General features: G+C 33.7%; 1 protein-coding gene across 1 annotated transcript in view; it reads right to left on the bottom strand.

Annotated features, from left to right (window-relative positions):
- LOC126891998 (epidermal growth factor receptor) overlaps positions 1-16711 on the bottom strand; it is a 135154-nt gene that overhangs the window by 14181 nt on the left and 104262 nt on the right. The window contains exons 2-3 of the mRNA XM_050661381.1: positions 3708-5235; positions 1093-1485 (exon numbers count right to left, since the gene is read on the bottom strand). Coding sequence (XP_050517338.1) covers positions 1093-1485; positions 3708-5235 — 1921 coding nt within the window. The remainder of the gene's footprint in view (positions 1-1092; positions 1486-3707; positions 5236-16711) is intronic.

The following is a 16711-nucleotide window of genomic DNA, read 5'->3' as shown; positions in this document are numbered from 1 at the left end:
AATTGGTGCCACACCTAGACTTCCCCTAATATACTCATTTCTAATTTTATCCTTCTTTGTCACTCCACTCATCCATCTAAGCATTCTCATTGTCGCCACATGCATTCGTTGTTCCTCTTTCTTTTTCACTGCCCAACATTCAGTTCCGTACATCATAGCCGGTCTTATGGCTGTTTTATAGAATTTACCCTTCAGCTTTATTGGAATTTTTCTGTCACACAACACACCCCTCGCTTCTTTCCACTTCATCCATCCAGCCCTAATTCTACTGAATGTGTCTCCATCTATTTCTCCATTAGTCTGTAATACCGATTCTAGGTACTTAAAACTATTGTTTTTCACAATCATTTCACATTTCACCATTCAAAGATACCATTTTATTTGTAGCAACTCCATCTTTAAATGCACATTCCAAATACTCTGTTTTTGTCCTACTATGTTTTAAACCTTTTTCCTCGAGAGCTTGTCTCCACTGTTCCAGTTTTTGTTCTAAGTCTCTTTCACTATTTCCTATTAACACTACATCATCAACATACATTAGGCACCATGGAATGCTACCCTGTAGTTTCGCTGTTATCTGGTCCAAAACTAATGAGAATACTTAATAACCTCATCGATACTTAATAACCGCAAAATACCTCAGTATTTGAGAAAGAAAATGTTCAACCAGTACCTCCTTCCTATCACAACATATGGATGTCTAACCTGGACCCTAAACAAGGCAAATATGAATAAACTAGCCACAACAGAAAATGCCTGTCATATAAAAAGAGTCCTGTCAAATAAAAACAAAAGTCTAGTACTAAAGCAAAATAAAATCTTGTTAGATGAACAAATATTCAGAATAACTTCTTCAAAATAGTAGAACAAAAAGTGGTATTCACTGAGTTATTCAAAGCTATTCATTTGGCATAATTCTAAACAATGCTTGGAATCTATCTTTATTCTTTTCGCAAATAATGGGAAAGCTAAAAATCAGGAAGCTGTCGTAGCCAGTTTAAGATCTAGTAAATACAACAAAGTCCAAACGTAAAATGAACTTATTTTTCTAAGATTTCAAACCCTTCTAGAAAATTTCGGATTAAAACTTACCTAGGGTGACAACCTCTGCAAACTGCCGTTGTATTTGGATTAGATCCTTCCATGGAATGTGGTCCAATGTATTCAAAATAATAACCATCCGGACAAGTGTCAGTCCTATTCAAACATACATAGGTATTCTCCTTGACTATAGCTAGCTCACAAGCGTCACAACCTCCTCGTCCCAGCGTACTTGAAGGTCCTGTGCAGCTTTCGACACAGTTCTCGTGGCATTGTTGACACAGGCCGTGTTGCTCGTATTTGTTCCTCATGCATTTGGATACGCAGAAGTTTCCGTCTCGGAGATGCTTGCATGAAGTACAGTTATCAGCTCCAGGTCCGTGGCAGGAGTAGCCGCATTGTTCGTGGCAAGGCTTGCACTCGTTGTTACTTGCACGATAGAGTCTAAAAAAGAAAAGAGAATTTTTAAAATTCATAAAAAAACATTACTCTATTTGGATCCATGACATCTCGTAACGCGACAGTTCGTAACCCCACAAATTCGTCACGCCGTCTATTCGTAACGCCAACATTTAGTTTTTTTTAGCTAATTTATTCATCCATAGGTACAATAACTGATGACTAAAAAACAAAACAACTAATATGGTACGGCTATGTACAGGGAATGTCAGATGATAGGAACGCTAAACAGATTTTGACGTGGACACAAGGGAGAAGGAATAAAGGAAAGCCGAGAAGAAGCTAGAGGGAGGGAATTGAAAGAAACTAGAGGAAAGAGAAATCCCTCTAGGTCTATGGTTAAACAGAGAAGAATATGGTGGTTAGGACTCGGAAGACGTCGAAGAATGCTGTAAACCCATAGTAGTAGTCATAGTAAACCTAGTAGCATCACTGAATGTATACAATGAATATATTTTGCATATGTTCTTTCCTACACTAAAAGTAGTAGTATGTACTTTTTAAGGTCACTTCTGCGTTTGATTATAGAAGGCAGAATAAAAGGTAAAAAAGGTGTAGAAAAAGACAAACATTTTGGACACTGTCGTTTCAATGGGTACATGAACAAAATCGGACTGACAGAAAATCGACTTCGGTAACAAAATCTCGGCTGAAGAGTCTACTTTAACCTAAGAACCTAAGAATGAGCAACAATCGAGTGGAAGGGTAGTTAAACGGTAGTTAAGCGTCACTTATATTGAGCCTAACTAACCTAACGTAATCGATAGTTCCATGTATACAAGAGATAAGAGATATAGGTATAAACAAATAGAGGAATAAAGGTAGAAGAGTAGAAGAATGGAACCATAGAGGTAAATAGTAAATGTTTATTGAAACAAAGCAGTGAAAATTTCAATATACTTGCAATATAAAATAGTCTAAGAGCTAGTGAACCCTCCGACTAACGGTCTTCCTGTAAGGCTAGAAATTTGTATAGTGATAATTCATAGCACACCAAGGCTAAAAACCATGACCTGGCAGGCATCAGCCGTGCACGTGTATCTACCAGGTGAATCGAAAAGTGCATAGTTTAGGGGAAAAATAAACTTTCTCCTGTAAAGGTTATTTAATTCTCTATTCAGTAATACAAACATTAACATAATTATTTATACAGGGTCTACAAAAAAAATTTTATTAAATTAATTTAGACAAAAAGAAGAAAAAAATTTTTTGTACACCCTGTATCAACAATTATGTTAATGTTTATATTACTGAATAGAGAATTAAATAACCTTTCAAATGAGCTATCACACAACGCCTACTCTTATTTAAAAAAATAATCGATTACGTCATCACGCCCAGATGGATGACGTCACTAGTATTATATATATGCCAAAAAGTCCTAACTTAAAAATAAAAATCAACCTGTCTGAGGATTTCTCTTCAAATTTGCCCATTCTTGAGATAATGAATTTCTGCAAACTCAAAGGTCCTCGTCCTCACTTATACTACAGTGTCGCACCCGCTTGATTAGCAATTAAAAAACAAAGGGATTTTTGATATTGTATTGCAAAAAACTCTTCGGGATTTCATCAATCAATGTTTAAAGAATATCTACCTACCTTGGCAACATTGAAATTTTTAGTTAAATGTCCGATTTGGGGTTAAAAATGGCCGATTTCGCAATTTTCAAAATTTTTAATCGCTTATATAACAAAAACTATTAACCTAAGAGAAGAGTCATTAAAGACCTTTTCTGTTTAGAATGATTCAAAAAACCTAAAAAACTTTTTTCGATGCAAAAAAAATAATTTTAGGAAAAACCCCTAATCTTTCCCCTCGCCTGGCAAGGTCTTATGCTGTTCAGAATCGCCTGTCATTGTACACATTTCTTCTAAATGACTTACTCAAACACATACTTAATTTAAACTTTACAGGGAAAGTTTATTTTTCCCTTAAACTATGCACTTTTCGATTCACCTGGTAGATACACGTGCACGGCTGATGCCTGCCAGGTCATGGTTTTTAGCCTTGGTGTGCTATGAATTATCACTAGACAAATTTCTACAGGACGACCTTTGGTCGGAGGGTTCACTAGCTCTTAGACTAAAAAATCTTGATAGCAGCATTTAAGAAAACAAAATACTTTAAATCAATTTAGATAAAAACTGGTTAAGATAATCAATAATCTAGAGTTAGTACGATGTAAAAATCTTAGAAAAACTTACCCAGGTTTCACATTGCAATTCTGCAAGCACGTATGTCCAAGCCTGAAGTTCAAACAAGAAAGGCACTGATCTGGTCCAGGACCCCAACAACCGTTGTGATCACATTGAGAATCACACACCAGTCCCCTCTTCCGACAACTCTCAGCATCGCTATTATTAAACAGCATCAAATTGCTCTCGTTGCTTTTCTGTAGAGACTTCCAGTTGATCCCTTCTGTCAAGCACAAATGCTGATTCTCCAATATTGCCACTGTTCCCATTTTGATGGTTTTCAAAGATCTAAGCTCTAAAGATTCGAGGGAAGTTTTCACTATGTACACCGAGGTGGAATATTCGTATAAAGTCCGTCCACCGATTTCTTGCAAATTACGGAAGCACGAAAGGTTTTTGAAATCTGAATGGTACGCTTGGATATTTAAGTACCCGGTGATTTCCTTTAAAGTACTGAACACTTCTAAGGCACTAGGATGCATCGGAGGGTATCGTTCACCAAAAGTAAAATTTTCATATACGTGTTGGTACCCGTTCAAAGAATTTTGTAAAATGTTTATGTTTCCTTCTAAAACAGTACAGTTCCTAACAGTGTTAATGTTGCCGTAGTGAATAGTACCATCAAATGTACAAGGTTTAGGACACGGCCCTTCACACGGTACGCACTCACCGTTTTTAGCGTGTTTGTTAGGAGGACATATTCGCACACAGGCACCATTATCTTTTAGCAAATGTTCCGGACACTTTTTAACACAAGTAGCACCATACGCGTACCTTCCAGCAGGATTCGGCTCCCAGGAATACGTACTAGGATTGTAAATCTGCATTGGAGGGCATTCTTGTGTACAAACACCATCGTCGTAGAAATTCACACAGGCTATACAGTCACTTTGAGTAGGTCCAGTACAACCACCAGCGCAGAAGAGATGACAGCACTCTCTAGGTTTTGGTCCGAAACATCTTCCTCCAGCGCATTGAGGACTGCAGAAGATTTTGGAGAATTGTTGGCAGTTGTGTTTTCCTTCTCCCCAGCATCCATACTCGCATTCTCTGTCACAAGCAGGACATTCCCTCTCAGGAGATGTAAAGTTGTAAACATAAGAGAAGTTTCCGAATGAAATGATTTCTGCCCAGTTAATGGTTTTGATATGACAGAGATTGTAGTTGTTGAATGAACCAACGTTGCCCCTTAAAACATCTTTTAGCGCTGGTAATTCTAGTGTTTGCATTTTCGATAACGTTACGATCAAAGAAAAATTTTGGTTGGCTACGCTCATTAAAAACAAATTCCTTCCTCTTATTATCTGCAGCTTTGGAAAGACTACCTTCTTCACGTCTACGTGGGAGATGAGCACGTAACCAGTGACTTCTCGTATGTCCTGGAGGAAGCTGAGGTCGTGGTGATCTGGGTCTTGGAGCCATGTCAGTTCTAGATTTCCATCGACGTAGGTACAGTTCGTGTAGCGGTCCTTGAGATTTCGATAATGGCGGTCCCGGTTGGATGGAACGGACATACGTCCATTTGTACCAATACAGACTGAAACAAAAAAGAACTATTAGTCATGATGAAAATAAGTAAATATTTTTGTTTAATATGGTCATTTTTGTATTTCGCAAGAACTAATCAGTATAGATTCAAAATCCTCATTTAGAGAGTTTTAACACATATTTTGGTAATTAACTAGTTTTGATGGGAAATAGGCCACACTTTTACTAAAAAAAAATGATTTTATTAACGTTTCAACGCCCAAATCGGGTGTCGTTGTCAAAATACAAAAAATATTAATGAATTAAACAAAAATGTTGTTGCTTAGCAAACAAAAATTCTTCTAATAATTTATTTAATGTGCCAATAATTTAATTAATGACGATGCCAGGAATAACTTCTACTAAAATGTGACCAAAAATATTGTGAGCTTTTTTTTTAATTGCGATTTTCATTTGTTAAATTTGCAATTTTTAAAGATTTTTAATTTTGCAGCTTAGGATATTGATTTTAGAGAAAAACTTTTTAATAGAAAGTTGTAGTAAATTAAAAAACCTACAATTTGAGCTATGGTAAGTTTAATTTCGTTTATTGGTTAATGCAAAACAGCATGCGAAAAGTCCAAAATGGCCGTTTTTTACAATTGCGTTATTTATTGTACAAATAATTTTTTTTTATTTTTTAAAGCTTTAAAATGAAGATCTTTCAATTTCAAACATAAAAAAAAATTGCAAGGCCGGATTAACAAATTTGTTGCTTAGATATTATAAATTGTTTATCCCAAGAGGTCAAATGTCGAAGGCTATAACTTTTTGAAAAAAAAAATCGTAGAGAGTTGTTGTAACATCCAATCTCCTTCTAAAGAGTTATATTTTTATATTCTGATGTAAATAAATGCGTAAAACATTTTTAAACCTCGAATTTTTGGGTTTGAAAATAAGGGGGCAAATTTCGTTATAAACATTTAGAGCTGAAGCGGCCCTGTACATCCTATGAGTTTCTAACTTACAGATTATTGTTGCTAAAGACGAAACGAAGATATATACAAAAATAAAAAAAATTTACAACTAACTGAAGCCGAGATAATTGTTTATTTTTTCTTAAATCGTAGTGCCTTTATTTATAACAATTAAGAAATGATTTTACAGTCATTGACTAAAGAAAGACTTATATTATCTTAAAATAAAAATTATTATAAACTATAATTACATTTAATTATTAAAAATTATTTTTAAAATCGGTGCTTTTGCGAGCGGCCGAATTTTGCAAATCGCCCGGCTCGCTTCAAATCCGCGCGCTCGGAAAATTTTTACGTAACTTGTATTAAATTTTGACCGAAAACAATTTAATAATATTACCATTATAATATACAGTGTATTTACCACTGTATTTGTTTTTCTTGATAAACTTCTATATGTGAAATCTCATTTCTGAAGAAATAATATTACAAAAATGAGAAAAATGATACATATAACTATATTTTTAATTTTTGCATTGTTATATAAATATAATAATAATAATGTTACTTCTTATTATACAATATAAAACTTTTTCTTCTTGTAGTGACTATCCGTTTTGGATGTTGGCGACCATCATGGCAATTTGGCAAACCCCATTTGGAAACTGAGAACCAGGAAGGCGAAGGATTACCTTCGCTAGAAAATTTACGTACGTCGTTCAACACAACAACTACAAATCTTTTTAGAACAGCAGTACCGATTTAGTGTGCAAGTACAGATTGCCATGATGGTCGCCAACATCCAAAACGGATAGTCACTACAAGAAGAAAAAGTTTTATATTGTATAATAAGAAGTAACATTATTATTATTATATTTATATAACAATGAAAAAATTAAAAATATAGTTATATATTTCATATATATGTATCATTTTTGTAATATTATTTCTTCAGAAATAAGATTTCACATATAAAAGTTTATCAAGAAAAACAAATACAGTGGTAAATAGACTGTATATTATAATGGTAATATTATTAAATTGTTTTCGGTCAAAATTTAATACAAGTTACGTAAAAATTTTCCGAGCGCGCGGATTTGAAGCGAGCCGGGCGATTTGCAAAATTCGGACGCTCTCAAAAGCACCGATTTTAAAAATAATTTTTAATAATTAAATGTAACTATATTTTATAACTATTTTTAATTTAAAATAATAAAGTCTTTCTTTAGTCAATGACTGTAAAATAATTTCTTAATTGTTGTAAATAAAGGCACTACGATTTAAGAAAAAAGAAACAATTATCTCGGCTTCAGTTGGTTGTAAATTTTTTTTATTTTTTTATAAATCTTCGTTTCGTCTTCAGTAACAATAATCTGTAAGTTAGAAACTCATAGGCTGTACAGGGCCGCTTCAGCTCTAAATGTTTATAACGAAAATTGCCCCCTTATTTTCAAGCCCAACATTTAGCTCGGCTTCAGTTGGTCGTAGAAATTTTTTATTTTTTTATAAATCTTCGTTTCGTTTTTAGCAACAATAATCTCTAAGTTAAAAACTCATAGGATGTACAGGGCCGCTTCAGCTCTAAATGTTTATAACGAAATTTGCCCCCTTATTTTCAAACCCAAAAATTAGAAGTTTAAAAATGTTTTACGCATTTATTTATATCACTCTTTAGAAGGAGATTGGATGTTTCACCAACTCTCTGCGATTTTTTTTCAAAAAGTTACAGCCTTCGACATTTGACCTCTTGGGATAAACAATTTATAATATCTAAGCAACAAATTCGTTAATCCGGCCTTACAATTTTTTTTTATGTTTGGAATTGAAAGATCTTCATTTTAAAGCTTTAAAAAATAAAAAAATTATTTGTACAATAAATAACGCAATTGTAAAAAACGGCCATTTTGGACCTTTCGCAGGCTGTGTTGCAATAACCAATAAACGAAATTAAACTTACCATAGCTCAAATTGTAGGTTTTTTAATTTACTACAACTTTCTATTAAAAAGTTTTTCCCTAGAATCAATATCCTAAGCTGCAAAATTAAAAATCGCAATAACAAAAAAAGCTCACAATATTCTTGGTCACATTTTAGTAGAAGTTATTCCTGGCATCGTCCTTTACAACACCTGATAGGTTTAAAAAATTCCTGAATTATATCCTGAAATCGACCTATTTTTCACCCACAGCCTGGAGTAATTATACATTTTAAAGTAGAAGACTTTAAAATAATATTGCCAATATTTAAGAGTTGCGTTCCTGGGACGACTTTACTGAAAGATAGTTCATTCGATTACATGAAATGAACCCCAACTCAAGAATATCAGTCACAAAAAAAAATCATAACATATGATCTGTCTTTAAAAAGACAACCACATGCAATGGCGACGGTAAAATTCTCGCGTTAGAGAATTAAATAAATTATTAAAAGAATTTTTTTTACTAAGCAACAACATTTTTGTTTAATTCATTAATATTTTTTGTATTTTGACAACGACACCCGATTTGGGCGTCGAAACGTTAATAAAATCATTTTTTTTAGTAAAATTGTGGCTTATTTCCCATCAAAACTAGCTAATTGCAAAAATGCCACAAGAAAGTAGCTTCAGAACCATATTTTGGTTCTTCAAGCATGTCTAAAAATCTGTAAACAGCACTGATGAGGAATTTTTTAGTTTGAAAAGGTTCTGTGATGTAACCCTTTAAGGGATTTTAAATAAAATATATTCCTCTCATAAATATTTTACTAATTTTTTTCTTTAAAGATTCGTTCTCGGACAAATTTATAGAACTATCAGACTATCAGGACTACGACAGAAAATGTTTCATAGTTAAAGTACTAAACACAGAAGATCAAGAGAGGTAATATTGCTTCATCACCAAAATTCATTATATTTCAATATGATTAGTTAATTAACTGTTTTATGAAATTATGAGTAGAATAAAATTGTGCAATAATTAAAATAAAATCCTTCATTCGCGATCAACATCTTAACTATTTATTATAATTTCATCGCATGAAGGTCAATGATTCAATATAGTATAATGTAAATGTCAAACACACAATTTTTTAAAATTTTTGACAGATAAAATATCAACCAATCATCCATCAGGTCAGGCGATTATCGTATACCTCTGACAAGGAATATAATATAATAAGGAACTGAGAAGTAAAAAAAAAAGAATTGTGTAGAAGGCATTGAAAGGAGATAGAACCGACCACAGAAATTCATAAAGTTCGTTCCAAGTAATTTTAATTATACTAACACGCAAGTGATGGTAAAATACTGGCAAGGGCTTGCCTTTAAAGCGGCTACTCGAATTTCTTAACACTTATATCAAACATTGCTACCGCCACATTTTTGCGCATTTTGACCGAAGTACGTTTCTACTATACACTATTTTTACTGTACTAGATTTATAGATGAATAATATAGATGTATCAATATCAGTTATAAGTTGCATTCCAAAACTTGCAAAATAACAATAACCACCAATATTTTATTTAACGAATCGTTACAAACAAATATATCTATTTCAAGAAAAACAATTCAGGACGGCAACCTACACGCACAGCCTACTCGAGTATTATGCTTAATAAATTGTCCAACAGCCCATTTAAAGATTATCGCAATAACTCAGGTGTGAGGTTAGCATACGTCATCGTTGCCAATTTTTGTTGTTTGTGGTGATTGTTTTGTAGGTTGTTAATGCATAATTAACGTTAAACTTATAGTTTTGTCCAATATTGGATGTTCATACGGTACAAGGTATGCTGCAATTATTCAAGATTTAAATATTGGCACTCCCCAGTGTCACAGTGATAGTTACTCAATTGTCACTTTTTTTTGTACACTTGTAAGAATATTCATATGCTGCGAATATTAGTCCAGTTGTTACAGATTTGAGCTCTTCAAACGAAACTAACAAGCTGGATTTTGCTGTGGATATCAATTTTAGGACCCCAAAAAAGATGCAAAAAGTTTGCCACCCCTATCCCGAGTTTCTCCTTAAAACCCCCTCTCGTATGAAGGTAAACGAAAAGCATTAATTCAACAGTCATTTTAAAAACCACGTATATCCACATTTTTGTCAAAAGTAATTTCAATTTTGTCAATAAATATAGTTTCATGGAGTTTGTACTAGACTCTACTATTTTTTAAAAAATCATACTAATCTGACCTCCGAAAGGGTTGCATATATTATACACAGCCAAGCCACAATCATTGCCCCCTTAAACAATATATTGCGTTTAAACAGTTTTTCTCAAAAGTACTTCAGTGGATATATGCGGTTTTTAAAATGACAGATTCCATTTTCCAAGAATCTGTAAGCTGTAAAAAAATGTTTCAAACAAGAGCTGGGATAATTTTGAAATGTTTGTTAGCACTTTTTGTGTAGAATGGACCGTTCTCTCAGAAACAACGCTTGAAGTGACCGGCGATTTTGAATGTCAGTTACGCGCATGAAATCAATTTTTTAAATGTTTGTATCAATTCGATGGTAGAGGAAAGTCGTCAATTATGGAATACCATTTTGTTTTGGGGATAAAAAAAAATATCTTTATAGAAATGAAAACAATTTAATCTTATAACACATCAGTCATACATTTTTATATAGTAATTAAAAGCCTTCTATTAAATATCTTAATTAACACAAAAAATCGAACAAAAAAACAAAATCCCAAATAAATAACCAAATATGGAATAGGTACCCATATATGGAATATAGGCATAAACCAACATATCAATAACAAAAATAGACATAAACATCTGAGATCAAATAAATTTAAATAAGAAAATTGTGAAAAATGAAAGAAGTAGCCTAACTCACTTGCAGACATCACAGATCCATGTATGAAACTCTGGACCAGCACAATCATAATGAGCCCACTAACACTTAATCCACTATTCCATAATTAGGCACCAACGACTGTTCATATTTGGATTTATACATTAGTTCAATCTAGTATCAACATTTTGTCAAGTCGTAATGTTTTAATTACAGAAGGTCATAAAATATCAAAATAAAGGTACTATTGATATATGCAATAGCATAACAAGTCTGTATTCATGCATAATAACCAATAATACTCGTTGAATATATTTACCTTTGAAATTTTCTGCGAGACGATAAAATAAAACGCGCCTGTCAGACACGTATCGTTCGCGCATCTGACACAGAGGTGTGAATACGATAATAAAGAGAGCGACTGAAAGAGAGGATGGTCTTGTAGTGCGCTTGCAACTTATATTTTCGGAGAAATCAAGGAATTCCAAATTAGGGCACTATTCCATATTTGGTTACTTTCCTCTAACAATTCGGTATCTTTTGATCAGAGTGTCATATCGACGAAGATCCTAATGCGCTTTAAAGGTAAAGAAAAGAGAACAGTTCTTCTTCCAATGGAACATTGGAGGGAAGCAAATGTCATGGCTTCAAGTACATTCGCGATTGGATAGGAAATTCCGATTAGCAGAAGACCGTGGACAACTCCAAGAGGTGCCAGACCTATGGAAAAATGTTGATATCCTAAGCAAAAAAATATTCTTGAAAGACTGGAGGAGGAAGAGCTAGTAGACAATCGGCTATAAGTACACATATCAAGATAAAACAAGATGGCTCTACTGATAATCCAGTTGCTAAAAGAAAAAAGAACCATAGAAGATCAAGGATAATATGGTTAAAAACAATTGCAAGAGAACCTAAAAAATATGAAAGTCAGAGTATCACGAATATGTAAATGAATCTTCAGATCTACTTTACTATGTAAGTGAATCTTGGATTATAAGAAAGGAAGCAAAGGAAGGATAGCAGAACTAGTTATGGAGTCGGCTAGAAATACCGACGTACAGAAACAAAATGATACCACTGAGAGTCTAACCTCCAAAAGAAAAAAGAACCTTGGAAGACCAAGCATAATGTGATTTAGAGTATGAAAAAGAACCTAAAAATATGAAATGTCATGGTGTCACGAATCTATAAATCAATGTTTAGATTTACTTCTCCAATTCTCAAAAAACTGAAATTGAAAATTAAGCAAAAATTCAATAATCAATAATAATTGTAAACAAACTACCCAGAGAGGAATCTTTGAACTACGAAAACGATATATTTATGGTTTTTGTCATCATTTTTATTGATCATCTTGTTTTTAATGAAGATATTCAACTATTGTTCCAAATCGACCATTATAAGCTTTAATATGTTTTCTAAAAAAAGTAAGTATTGTTAGGAATACGAAACATTTGTTTTTTCTTGATCTTGGGCAGCATCCGCCACTGGAGTTAGTACAAATATTCGAATCGGCGCCAACGAGGTATCGCAGTCATATAATGTAACGGGAACGATTTGAACTACACTACACTTAACCACCGCACACCCCCTGGCGAGTGCTCGACAACCTTCCTTACCTGTACTTAAAAACAGGTAAAAACGAATGTAATGCCGCTTGGAATGACCAGAGCCGGAGTAGAATGGCGTAACGCGTAACCGATAGTTTTCTACTTTAGGACGAACTCAAACGGTCTATACATAACACAGTGATACCTCGACATATTATGAGTTTAATTCGTTAAGTAACCTTGCTCATTACGTTAGATTGCTCCCGCCTCAAAGCAATTTTCCCTATTGAAATACCATTGTTCCGTCCCAGCTCCCAAAAAACCCCTTAGTTGTTTTTGTTAAGTGTTTTTGAATGAGAGAAATGTATTTATATGAAGAAACATCTACATATTTATAAATAACAAATTCATTGCATATCACATATATGGCCTCACAAACATAGACTTTCACAAAGGAGAACATCGACAGGATATCCAAAACACAAATATCAATGGATGCTGGGTATCGGTCTTAAAGACAGGAAAAGAAACTCATGGATCAGAGAAAAACAAAGGTGAACGATGTATCAAGACAGGTTGCAAAACTTAAATGGAACTTCATCGGCCACACTCTGCGACAAAAATATGAAAGATGGAATAAGAGAATTCTACACTGGCGACCATGGGAACAGAAAATAAAAAGAAGAAAACCACAAATGAGATGGACGGACGACCTTAAGAGAACGGCAGGAAAGTACTGGATGCAGATCGCCCAGAATATAGACCAATGGAGATTAACAGGGGAGGCCTATGCCCAGTAATGGGCGTTTAAGGCTGATTAGATAGATACAACAAATTCATATTCTAAAAAACATAATAAAAGAAATAGTAAAGCGCCTAATTTTCGTCACTGGTCTTCGTTTTTCTCGTCACGCTTTTCTCATTTTCACCTGTAGATCGTTTAAACAAACTGTCCAAGGAGGTTTTGTGTTTTTTCCTCCCCTTCAGAATATTGCAGAAATGTGTTAAACAAGTTTCGTTGAACAATTCCGATGCACGATCAAATGCAACTTTCCCCCACATTCTTAAGATTTTCTTTATATCTCTTTTGTAGATTTAATTTCGTCAATGAATGATCAAATGCTATATTTGGTCAGTTACCTGGCACCAGTTGAACTTACACTCTGAAAGCTGATACAATCAATCACAGAGGCGTTTGAGATGTGATTGCATAGAAGAATGCTCCGAATACCCTGGACAGCGATGTAGACCAATGAAGTTGTGTTAAATAGAGCAAATGCCATTCGTTAGTTATTAAAAGCTAGTAAAATAAGACAAACTTCATGCCTAGGACATGTTCTTCAAAGGACCGGTACAGGGTCTTTCAGCTTATCATAAAGGGTAATATCTAGAACCGCAGAGAAATTGTAAGACAGCAGATGTATTGGCTCAAGAACATTAGCGATTGAACAGGAATACGCAGTGCCGAACAACTATTACAATTAGCTAAATACCGTGGACAGCTCACCAAGGTCCCTCCACGTTACGGGGACCTAATACGGCAACCAAAGATGTTGCTGATGATGAAAATGCAGATGACGCAGTCATCGAGAATCGGATATCTATGTGCAGAGTGTAAACAAACAATATCATGACGACTGTTGTGAAAATAACAGTTAAATTAATTCGCATTTAGGTAAAAATATCGCTCTTAAATTTTTGGGACAATCTGTATGGGGGTGAAAATATATTTTAGTTCTCTCAAAAGTGTGTGTTATGTAGTTAGAAGAGGCATCTATCCTTGCTAACTAAGAAAAACATGTGTGTCACTCTTTTTCAGGCAGAAAAATGTAAATTAAGATATTATTGCAGTGATTTTGAAAAGAATTTGAGTAGTCCCTTTTAGTTCTCAGCGGTGGACACTTCTGTTCGCGTTTGTTCCTCTTTTCGCCGTGAAGATACGTTAAGCTTTCCGCAATAATTAGGTACTCTTTCTCTTTCGCTATTAAGACAATTTATCGTTAATTCCGCATATTTGTTAAACTCGTTGTTGTTAATAAATGTTTTGTTCGCTTAACACTTTTCTTTTTCGTTTGTACAATCCTTGATATGGTGTTTATTAGTAACTATAAAACCAGACCAAATAAATTCTCAGAACAAGTCGCCCTAAAAGTTCACTAGTTTGTTAATATCGAAGGACTCTATGCTTTGGGACATATGCGTCTGGTCCTAAAATATTCACCTATGTCCAATTAGGCAAAAGGTCATAATTAAACCCTTTTCGCCACTGTTGGGGTGAGATTCAATAAAAACTCACACCAATGACAATAAACCTCACAGATAAGACCATATCATTAAGATCTGATAAGACATGCCCAAGGCCTTTTACAGAAAGAAGAAGGCGTTTTTAACTGTGTTATAGCTTCTATGTTTGCTAGCTGTACATACATATATTGCTAGATGTACTGCTATCTCATCAAAGCATTTGATACAGATCTTCTATTTTGTTTTGCTCATTGAATGCGCCAAAACAATAAAAAATAATGTGTGTACTTTGTACGCACGTAAGAAGTTATACTTCTATTATATGATTTCAACGAAATCAATATACTTTAAACAGTTTATTTATATATTTAATTTAATTATTAAACTAATTTTAATACTTACTACTTTCCAAAAAATTTTATTAAAACAATACCAAAAATTAAAAAAAATTAAAGAATAAAACACACACAAACACATTGAAAAATGCCACAAAGAAATGATTTCTGAACAATAAAATTGTTGCCAAAAATTTTAAGTAAATACGTATTTTCTGAAAAAATTATACAATCATAAAATGTATAAAAATTTTTAAAACAATAGTAACTTGCATTGGGGAACGAACCCGCTTCCCGTCGATCGAAAATCGAAGTGCTTTCCCATTGCGCCAACTTCGCGTTTCTGTCATGTGGGAATATACACCAACTGAACGTTTACACCATAAACTTTTTGACAGTAGTTGTTTATTACTTATATGAATTTAATCAAATCAGTTTGATTTTTGTGGAATTAAAGGAATATTTTGTGGAATAACAATATATTAGGTGAATATCGGTAGAAATTTTGATAGTAATCAAATTATGTATATCAAAGTACATACTATTTTGGTAGATTTATTTTAAATTTTCCAAATAGGTAGGTACCTATGTAATTTTTTATTAGGATACTGAAACATTTACAATTATTACGTACCTGTCGCTTTTAACTACTACTAAACTATTTAAAAAGTCACTACAAATATAAACTTGCTTTTTTCTCTGCCATCACAGCAATAAAAACTAATATAGACATTTTTTTTATCCATAATCTCCATATTGAACAATTATTGACAGATGATTTTAACACCCAATCAGATCCCGTATAACGTTTGAGCGACTAATACCATACTGTCGGTGTGCGCATGCGCCAGGGAATGTAAAAATTCACCCTCGTGCCCAAAGAAGTATAACTTGGTTATACTTGGTTATACAAATGCTTGGTATATGGATAACTAATCCATATACTATCGACTAACTGATTTTTGTCAACGATTGTCTGATTGCCATGAAAGAGCAGGGTTGAATGTTGAATGCAATATGTAGGTTTAGATGATAATATTTATAAAATGCTAGTTCTATTTTCTTTACTTTGAATAGGCAGCTATGATATTTTATATAAATACTACTAATTACTGGGTTTGTTTAAGTACAGTTATTTTAATGAAATTGAAATGAGAAACAAGAAAAATGTACAGAAAAATGTTTCCTCTTTTGACTTCTTCTTGTCCTGAATCCAGCACTGGCACGAATAGCTGCGTGCACATCTAGAAACGCAATTGATTCTACAGTCATAAAAATCACAATACAGTTGATTCGCTTTCTTTCCTTGTTTCAAGCTTCACGGAATTGAGTTGGAGCTGGTTTTGAGTCAAATTAATACACGCTCGACTCTAACAAGATGAACGCTAGAAAATACAGAGGCATTCCTCTATTACTGCAACGTGGTTTATTTTTCTAGAAGTCTGTGGTATTACTATCAACATTTTACTGACTTAAAAACAGACGTGACTGATGTTTTCTCATCCCTAAGTCGATATGCAAAAGTTAACGAAAAAATTTTAACAGTTTTTAACCTAAACCTTATACCGGGCAGTATCGTCGCCCCCGCTAGCGAAATTATTCCCATTCGATTTTTTTGCACAAACTTACTCAAAAAGAGGTCCTTAT

The sequence above is a fragment of the Diabrotica virgifera genome, chromosome 9 (genome assembly GCF_917563875.1).
Source record: "Diabrotica virgifera virgifera chromosome 9, PGI_DIABVI_V3a".
NCBI lineage: Eukaryota > Metazoa > Arthropoda > Insecta > Coleoptera > Chrysomelidae > Diabrotica > Diabrotica virgifera.
Note: the sequence above shows the minus strand (reverse complement) of the source record. Positions and strands in the feature narration are given on the sequence as shown.